Raw genomic sequence first — 10,844 nt, 5'->3', positions numbered from 1 at the left:
CATTGTGCCTAAAACGGTACATAGTACCTGATCAGTATATGACACATAAAGTGCCTAAAACGACACACGAGGTGCCTGATACGACACACGAGGTGCCTGATACGACACATAAAGTGCCTGATCGATAAAGCCGGCAAATCCCGTACACTTCCATATCCTATGGCATGCCAATTATATCCGACTTAGCCCGACTAGTTAATAGGGTATTTCATTCACTTTCTCAATTTAATAATTCTTTCATCAATATACCATTCTGATAATCACATACATTCACCCATTTTCACAATTCATACAATTTCATTCAATTCAACAATATATTTCAATTATTCACATTAATTCATAATTCAATACAATTCAATTCACTTTTCAATATCAAATATTCAAATATCACAATCTCATATATTCATATCAATTTCCTCATATTTCTAATCAATATATTTTTCAATATAATATTCATTCAATATTCAAATTTCTACATAAATCATATATATTATATAATTCAATCAATATAAATTCAATCAAAATAATTTCAATCAATATAAATTCAATAAATTCATCGTGATACCAAAATCAATCCATTCCAATTGTAAAACATCATAATTCTAACACTAACAATTGCAATATGTATATAAATATAACAAATAATAACTAAGTTCGGATTATAGAAATACAAACCATGAATTTCGTTTTAATCCTCGATAGCTTTCTCCTTTCCTTTGTGCGCCGATGTCTTGGGTTCTTTGTTAACTACGAAAATAATAATAATTTATAATCATCAATATAACACAATTCAATTTAATCCATGAGCCTAAACATGCAAATTTAACCATTTTTAATGTATATATATAATTTCACCATTAAGCTGTCTACTTGAGTCATTGTTACTAAATTATTTATATCTTGAGCTAGGAAACTCCAAATTAAGATCCACTAATTTTTCCTGAAACTAGACTCATATATCTTCTCACCATAAGTTTTTCAGAATTTTTGGTCTAGCCAATTAGTACAGTTTATTCATTAAATACTCCCCTGTTATTTCATTTTACAGTTCTGACCTCTCTCTACTTAAAATAAATTATCTCATTGTACAGAACTCGAATAAGGTTCTTGTTTGCTTATTTTGAAACTAGATTCATTAAGGAGTTCACAAATATAAATTACACTCTATAATAATTTTTGTACAATTTATAATGATTTTCCAAATTTAAAACAGGGCATCTCGAAATCACCCCAAACCAATCTTACAAAATTTCAAATATCTCTTGATTCATCAATTCATTGCTTACACTATTTATACTATAAGAAACTAGACTCAATAAGCTTTAATTACATATTTTTTTCATCCTCTAGTTCAATTTATACAATTTTTAGTGAATTTTCAAATTCAGACCATTGCTACTTCCCAAAACTGTTTTGATGTAAAATGTTAATAACCAAATTTATAACACCAATTCACACCTTATGTCTATTCAAACTTCATTTAAACTCAAATTTAACTATTAAATTTTCAACATATTTTCTTAATTCCGAAATTTTCCTCAATTTAGTCCCTAAAACACAAAACTTATAGCTTACTTTGCAATTCGATCCTTATATCTATTTTAACTTGAATTTCATTCAATTAAACCCCTATTTCATTTTTTTTATTCAACATGAACAATATTTAGAATTCTAATAACTTTCACAATATTAATTTAATTTCATCAAAACTTTGTTCTAAAGCTTTTAAAACATTAAAATTAAGTAAAAAGGGCTAAATTAACTTACCTATTAAACTTTCAAACCTTCAAACCCTAATTCTTCCTTTTTCTTTTCTTTCTTCTTTCTTTCTTTCCTTCCCCTGCTTTTGGTTTGCCTATTCTGTTTCTTTTCTTTGTTCTTTACTTTATTTTCTTTCTTTTATTTGTTTTAGTTGCTAATAATATACAATTCAATTCATAAATCATAATTCAAATGAACAACATTTACTATCTCACCAATCAATTGGGCCCCAAAGTCTAACATATAGTCATCAACCATGTTTCCATGCATTTTATACATCATGACCATAAATCAATAATCATAGGGCTATCACAAAGTCACTTTTATAGTGATCATAAACTCAAAATATCATGAAGTCAACACTTAAAATCTTTACGTACATACCTGTACCATCTCGTAACATAACCACTTACTGTCTCATCTTTGGCATGCCCACTGGACACTTGGAATACTAATTAGATACACAAAAAGTCTTTGCACATAAGTGTCACATATGTAGCTAAAGCTACCTCATATCTCATATCACATAAATGCTCACTCTCGAGCTAATCACGGGCCTGCTCACACAAGCTGTCAGTCAAGACGTCACTACGTAGTGCTATTCACACAAGCTGTCAGGTATCCGCAACACATGCTGGGCTACCCAGCCACTAGTAGATGTACAAGACCAGCACCCGGATCACATAATCATATATATAACACATGGGTCCCTAGTGACATGTCACTCGTATCCTATTCTATTCCTAAGGTTCAAACGAGAATTTTCACACTTATCGAAACTTGTCGATTGTATCCATAGAATTAATCATTCATTCCACACATTAACAAAACATTTAAAATGTTTAAATTACAAGCATAATAATACATTATTCACATACGAACTTACCTCGACATAAAAATGATAAAAAGGGACCTAACTGTCAATTTCTCGTTTTCCCCCTATTCTAGGTCTGAACCTCTGTAACACCCCCTAACCCCAAACCGTCGCTGGAACAGGGCTACGAGGCATTACCGGATATATCAAACAACTGATGGATATTTTACAATTATTATAACATTCATAGTATAATTGAAGAATTATGTCCCTATAATGGACTTTCGAAGCCCAACACAAGTATTAAAGTGGAGTGAAACGGGACTTGTTTGAGTATTCAGGGAAATATATATATATTTTTATTTACAAAAATTTCGACCGCATTTCTTCTTAATTTTTACATAAAACCCCCTGCAAATTCAAACCAAAAACCACCTAATCCAAAACCAATGGCACAATCAAAACAATTTAAACCTAAATATATCTAAATCATAACCAATTCATTAACATAGTCATTTAATAACTAAACATTCATAATATTAATCCAAATTAACTAATAACTTCATTCATTTTTTTTTTCCAACTTATACCAAATTATATAATATAATATTTACCATTTTATCAAACTAATAACAAAATATGGTATACCATTCTTACAACTAACTTTACAAGTATATCTATATAACTTATACAACACCTACTACATGCCACTTTCAATTAAGAAAGAAAACATCACCCAAAATCTTTTCATTGAAGTCGGGATCACTCGGATCTTGGACGGGACACTAGACTTCTATTAACTCGTGCGAAAAAAACAATCAGACATTGAGTATTTCATACTCAGTGGTATTACTATAATTCAAATTGCAATAGCAATTAAAAAAATAAAATAAGAACTCAGATCAAATAACAATTTTTTTTTAAGTTATCATTAAATAACAATAAATAAACAATCTTTAGCTATTATTCAATTTTAGTTACAAATCACATTTACCAGGTTTTAATCACCACAATCATTTTAAATCCATGCATTTCATTTCCAATCTAAATTTTCAGTCCACAATTTTAATTTCTTTCATATTCACTAGTACAGTCGATCAAATTCATTTGAACTTCTCATTTCAATTATTCACTCTATTAACATTTCGGACTTTAACGGATACACGGATTCCAACCCAAACACACCAGTACGGCACATTGTGCCTAAAACAGTACATAGTACTGATCAAGATATCGACACATAAAGTGCCTAAAACGACACACGAGGTGCCCGATACGACACATAAAGTGCACGATCGATAAAGCCGCAAATCCGTACACTTCCATATCTTATGGCATGCCAATTATATTCGACTTAGCCCGACTAGTTAATAGGGTATTTCATTCACTTTCTCAATTTAATAATTCTTTCATCAATATACCATTCGATAATCACATACATTCACCCATTTTCACAATTCATACAATTTCATTCAATTCAACAATATATTTCAATTATTCACATTAATTCATAATTCAATACAATTCAATTCACTTTTCAATATCAAATATTCAAATATCACAATCTCATATATTCATATCAATTTCCTCATATTTCTAATCAATATATTTTTCAATATAATATTCATTCAATATTCAAATTTCTACATAAATCATATATATTATATAATTCAATCAATATAAATTCAATCAAAATAATTTCAATCAATATAAATTCAATAAATTCATCGCATACCAAAATCAATCCATTCCAATTGTAAAACATCATAATTCTAACACTAACAATTGCAATATGTATATAAATATAACAAATAATAACTAAGTTCGGATTATAGAAATACAAACCGTGAATTTCGCGTTTTAATCCTCGATAGCTTTCTCCTTTCCTTTGTGCGCCGATGTCTTGGGTTCTTTGTTAACTACGAAAATAATAATAATTTATAATCATCAATATAACACAATTCAATTTAATCCATGAGCCTAAACATGCAAATTTAACCATTTTTAATGTATATATATAATTTCACCATTAAGCTGTGTACTTGAGTCATTGTTACTAAATTATTTATATCTTGAGCTAGGAAACTCCAAATTAAGATCCACTAATTTTCCCTGAAACTAGACTCATATATCTTCTCACCATAAGTTTTTCAGAATTTTTGGTCTAGCCAATTAGTACAGTTTATTCATTAAATACTCCCCTGTTATTTCATTTGACAGTTCTGACCTCTCTCTACTAAAAATAAATTATCTCATTGTACAGAACTCGAATAAGGTTCTTGTTTACTTATTTTGAAACTAGATTCATTAAGGAGTTCACAAATATAAATTACACTCCATAATAATTTTTGTACAATTTATAATGATTTTCCAAATTTAAAACAGGGCATCTCGAAATCACCCCGAACCAGTCTTACAAAATTTCAAATATCTCTTGATTCATCAATTCATTGCTTACACTATTTATACTATAAGAAACTAGACTCAATAAGATTTAATTACATATTTTTTTCATCCTCTAGTTCAATTTATACAATTTTTAGTGAATTTTCAAAGTCAGACCATTGCTACTTCCCAAAACTGTTTTGATGTAAAATGTTAATAACCAAATTTATAACACCAATTCACACCTTATGTCTATTCAAATTTCATTTAAACTCAAATTTAACTATTAAATTTTCAACATATTTTCTTAATTCCGAAATTTTCCTCAATTTAGTCCCTAAAACACAAAACTTATAGCTTACTTTGCAATTCGATCCTTATATCTATTTTAACTTGAATTTCGTTTAATTAAACCCCTATTTCATTTTTTTTATTCAACATGAACAATATTTAGAATTCTAATAACTTTCAAAATATTAATTTAATTTCATCAAAACTTTGTTCTAAAGCTTTTAAAACATTAAAATTAAGTAAAAAGGGCTAAATTAACTTACCTATTAAACTTTCAAACCTTCAAACCCTAATTCTTCCTTTTTCTTTTCTTTCTTCTTTCTTTCTTCTTTCTTTCTTTCCTTCCCCTGCTTTTGGTTTGCCTATTCTGTTTCTTTTCTTTGTTCTTTACTTTATTTTCTTTATTTTATTTGTTTTAGTTGCTAATAATATATTATAATAATTTATTTATTATTCATTTTTTTACCATCCACTTGTCAAAATTATACTATATAACTAAGTAAAAATCTTAGATTTTTTTTACTCCTTTGCCGCCTCATCTTCCCAAATAATTCCCTATTTGGTCCTTATTATTTCCTACTAATTTATAATTAAACTTTTACTTCTTATTCAATTTAGTCATTTTTACTAATTACTCTAAATTAAGCTAAATTCACCTAATTTAAACCTAATGAAACACATCGCTAAACTCATAAATATTTCTAGTAATTATTTCGAACTCGATTTACTAAGACGGAGGCCTATTAATGTACTTTTCCGATGCCCGTGAATTTTGGGTCATTACATTTCTCCCCCCCTTAATAAATTTCGTCCTCGAAATTTACCTGAGAATAGATGAGGATATTGTGCTCTCATCGTTTCTTTCGGTTCCCAAGTCGCTTCTTCCATACTATGACTCCTCCATAACACTTTTACTAAAGGGACCCGTTTATTTCTCAGCTCTTTTATTTCTCGAGCTAATATATGAACCGACTCTTCTTCATAAGTCAAATCAGACCGAATTTCAATATTTTCAGAAGGAATAATGTGGGAAGGATCCGATCTATATCTCCGGAGCATCGAAACATGAAAAACATCATGAATTTTCTGTAATTCTGGAAGTAAAGCTAGTCGGTAGGCAACAGGCCCAATTCTTTCCACAACCTCATACGGCCCAATAAAACGTGGACTTAACTTACCCTTTCGGCCAAATCTCAAAACTTTCTTCCAAGGTGATACTTTGAGGAATACTTTATCACCAACAGAATATTCAATGTCTCGCCGTTTCAAGTCTCCATATGATTTCTGCCTATCAAAAGCTGCTTTCAATCTATCTTTAATCTTCTTAACTGTTTCTTCTGTTTCTTGAATCAATTTTGGCCCAATCATTTTTCTTTCATTCAATTCTGTCCAACATACCGGTGATCGACACCTTCGACCATATAATGCTTCATACGGAGCCATTTGAATACTAGATTGGAAACTATTGTTATAGACAAATTCAGCTAATGGCAAATAACGTTCCCAACCCGATTCAAAATCAATGATACAAGCCCAAGCATATCTTCTAATATCTCAGATACCGTTCGGATTGTCCATCTGCTTATGGATGAAAAGTCAGACTAAAGTTAAGTCGAGTACCCAATGATTCATGTAGCTGTCTCCAAAATCTCGATGTGAACCGAGGATCTCGATCTGAGATTATTGACACCAGAATGCCGTGTAATCTAACAATTTCTCGAATATACACTTCTGCAAGCTTCTGCAATGACCAATCTGTTCTAACAACTATAAAGTGAGCTGATTTTGTAAGCCTATCAACAATTACCCAAATAGCATTCTTTTCTTGGTGACAATGGCAATCCTGTAATGTAATCCACTGTAATACGATCCCATTTCCACTCAGGAATGCTAATAGGCTGAAGTAATCCAGTAGGAACTTGATGTTCTGCCTTTACTCGCTGACATGTCAAACATTTACTGACATATTCACCTATGTCCCTTTTCATTCCAGGCCACCAATATAATTCTCGTAAATCACAATACATCTTTGTTCCACGGTGCAAAGCAAAAGCACCATCATGTGCTTCTCAAGAATTAACTCTTTTAGTTCGAATTAGTGGAACACAAACTCAATTTTGAAACCTCAAACAATCATACCCGTCAATACTAAAACTCTTGGTTGTACCATTTTGAACCATTTCTCTTTTCTTCAATAATCTATCATCTTTCATCTGAGCTGCTCTAATCTGATCAAACATCATCGGCTTAACCCTTAATTCAGCTAGCAAGCTTCCATCATCATTAATACTAAGTCGAGCAAATATTGCCCTTAATTCCCCCACTGCTTTTCTACTCATTGCATCAGCTACCACATTCGCCTTTCCCGGGTGGTAATCTATAATACAATCATAATCTTTCAGAAGTTCGATCCACCGTCTCTGTCTTAAATTCAACTCCTTCTGTGATAGAAGATATTTAAAACTTTTGTGATCCGTGTAAATGTAGCATTTTTCACCATATAAGTAATGCCTCCAAATCTTTAAAGCAAAAATTATTGCAGCTAGCTCCAAGTCGTGCGTCGGGTAGTTACGTTCATGTGTTTTTAATTGTCGAGATGCATAAGCTACGACTTTCCCATCTTGCATTAATACACAGCCCAGACCGCTTAGAGAAGCATCACTATACACGACAAAATCTTTTCCCGACTCTGGTAATGTTAATACCGGTGCCTCTGTCAACATTTGCTTCAAAGTCTCAAAACTCTTCTGGCGCTGGTCATCCCAGATAAAAGGAATATTCTTTTGCAGTAGTTTAGTCATTGGTAGTGCTATCTTTGAGAATCCATTTACAAACCTCCTGTAATACCCAGCTAGACCGAGAAAACTGCGTACCTCTGATACATTCTTGGGTGGTTTCCATTGGACAATCGTTTCAATTTTCTTTGGATCAACCCGAATTCCGTCTGCAGATACTACATGTCCCAGAAATACAACCTCTGATAACCAGAATTCACATTTACTGAGCTTTCCATACAACTGTTTCTCTCGTAAAATCTGTAGAACTATTCGAAGATGCTGATCATGTTCTGCTTCTGTCTTCGAATATACCAATATATCATCAATAAAAATCACCACAAACTGATCTAAATACGGCTGAAAAATGCGGTTCATCAAATCCATGAAAGCAGCTGGGGCATTAGTCAACCCAAACGGCATCACCAAAAATTCATAATGACCATAACGAGTACGAAAGGCAGTCTTAGGCCCATCACTTTCCTTCACCTTTAGCTGATAATACCCAGATCTCAAATCAATTTTTGAGAATACTGAAGCTCCCTTAAGTTGATCAAACAAATCATCTATACGAGGCAACGGATACCGATTCTTGATCGTCACTTTATTCAACTGTCGATAATCAATGCATAACCGCATAGAACCATCTTTCTTTTTAACAAACAATACTGGAGCTCCCCAAGGTGAAATGCTTAGTCTGATAAATCCACGATCTAGTAAATCCTATAGCTGCACCTTCAACTCTTTCAACTCAGTGGGCGACATTCGATACGGAGGTATAGAGATTGGTGCTGTACCCGGATACACTTCAATAGCAAATTCAACCTCTCAGTTAGGTGGTAAGCCGGCAATTCTTGAAATACTTCTGAAAACTCACATACGGTCCTGATCTGACTACACTGACTTCCAACTGAATCAGAATTAATAACATATGCCAAATATGCTGAACAACCCTGCTGAAGCAATTTATTAGCTTTTATTACCAAAATGATGCGTGTCCCCATCCTCTGTCTGAATACTGAACCTCTTTTTGTAACAATCCAAAATCACCCCATATTCGGATAACCAATCCATGCCCAAAATTATATCAAAGTCCCCAAATGGCATAATTAACAAGTCAACCAGAAAAGTTTTATTCTGTATAATCAACGGGCATCTTAGGTAGACCTGATTCACTAACACTGTTTGCCCCAACGGACTCGACACCTCAATAGACACTCTAGACATTTCAGATTTTAATTTTCTCAACTCAACTAAATTCGAATTAATGTAAGAATGTGAAGATCCAGGATCAATTAACGCATAAACAGGCTCAGAATACAATAAAAATATACCTGTTACCACATCGTGGGCATCGCCTTCTTCACGAGTTTTGACCACATAAGCTCTAGCTGGTATTCTGGCTTCAGACTGTTGAGTAATAATATCACTGCTCCTTCTACCAGCTCCTCCTCTGGCAACCGAACTACCTCTACCTAGACCTCTGCCTCGAGTAGTAGATACTGATTTCTGTGATGTGACAGGAGTATCATTTTTATTCTTTGGACAGTCTTTAACAAAATGCTCCGTCGACCCACAACGGAAACAACCTCCGGCCACTTTCCAACATTCACCTAAATGTCTCTTTCCACAATGTCCACATTCTGGAATGTCCACATCTCGAGGTGGACCTCGTATACTACCAGTAGATACCGTCGTCTGTTTTCCTTGGCTTCTTCCACCTCTGTCTGATCTAAAACTGAATCTCCAACCACCCTGAGATTCTTTTGGTCTTTTCGGCTGAGAGTTCCAACTGGTAGTTCCCGTACGCTTCCCAGCTGGTCTAACACTTTGAGTCTTTTTATTAAATCCCAACACTTGTTCTACCATTTTAGCTCGCTCAATCAAATCTACCATTTCAGTAATACGTTGAGATACCAACTGTAATTTGATCTCATCTCGTAGACCCCGTAAAAATCTCTTACAACTATCAGCTTCAGTTGGAATAAACTCTGAGGCATATCTACTGAGTCTTGAGAATTCTCTCTCATAGTCTATTATTGACATGTCACCCTGTTGTAATGTCAAAAACTCTTGTTTCTTGTCTTCGATGTACATTTCTCCGATATATTTCTTTTGAAACTCTTTCTGAAATAGATCCCAAGTTATCTGGTTCTCTGGTAAGTGTCGAACCACTGATTCCCACCATAAGTAAGCTTCTTCTTGTAACAACGATACAGCACAAATCAAACACTCTCGGGGGGCACAATCTAATTGTCGTAAAATTCTTTTAGTCGACTCCATCCAATTTTCAGCTACAGATGGATCGACTCCTTTCAGACCCATAAATTCATTGGCACCATACTTTCTCAATTCCTTTATCGGGGCCCGTCTTTGAATTGGAACTGAAGTCATAGCAGGAACAATTTCCACTATTCTTTGTAGTGCATCAGCAATTTTTCTATTTGTATCAGAATCATCTCTATCATTTCTTCTTTCTGCTTTAGGAGGTTGGTTTCTCATCGGGTTAATTCTAGGTGTTACCGATTCAGTTTCATCTAACCCGTAAGATTCTTCTTCTCCAGTATGCATTTCTTCATCAGTATTATTCTTTCATCCGACATCTTTAATCTATAAAACAAAACAAATAAATAGATCAGCATCCAAAAATCCCGACTCAATTTCGACTCAAAAGTGGCATGTACTTCTAGACTCAATTTCGAGCTCGATATAGCCCGAGAATCAGCTAAACCTGATAGCTCTAATACCAACAAATGTAACACCCCCTAACCCCAAACCGTCGCCGGAACAGGGCTACGAGGCATTACCGGATATATCAG

General features: G+C 33.2%; 1 protein-coding gene across 1 annotated transcript; it reads right to left on the bottom strand.

The window, feature by feature from the left end:
* Positions 1 to 7,362: 7,362 nt before the first annotated feature.
* Positions 7,363 to 10,596, bottom strand: LOC128286855 (uncharacterized). Its single transcript, XM_053024622.1, is given in 3 exon segments — positions 7,363 to 7,582; positions 7,667 to 8,816; positions 9,009 to 10,596. Coding segments are annotated over 3 exon segments (2,958 nt in total).
* Positions 10,597 to 10,844: the final 248 nt, after the last annotated feature.

This window comes from Gossypium arboreum, chromosome 13, assembly GCF_025698485.1.
Source record: "Gossypium arboreum isolate Shixiya-1 chromosome 13, ASM2569848v2, whole genome shotgun sequence".
NCBI lineage: Eukaryota > Viridiplantae > Streptophyta > Magnoliopsida > Malvales > Malvaceae > Gossypium > Gossypium arboreum.
The sequence above is the reverse complement of the archived record's forward strand: the minus strand, read 5'-3'. Positions and strand labels throughout refer to the sequence as shown.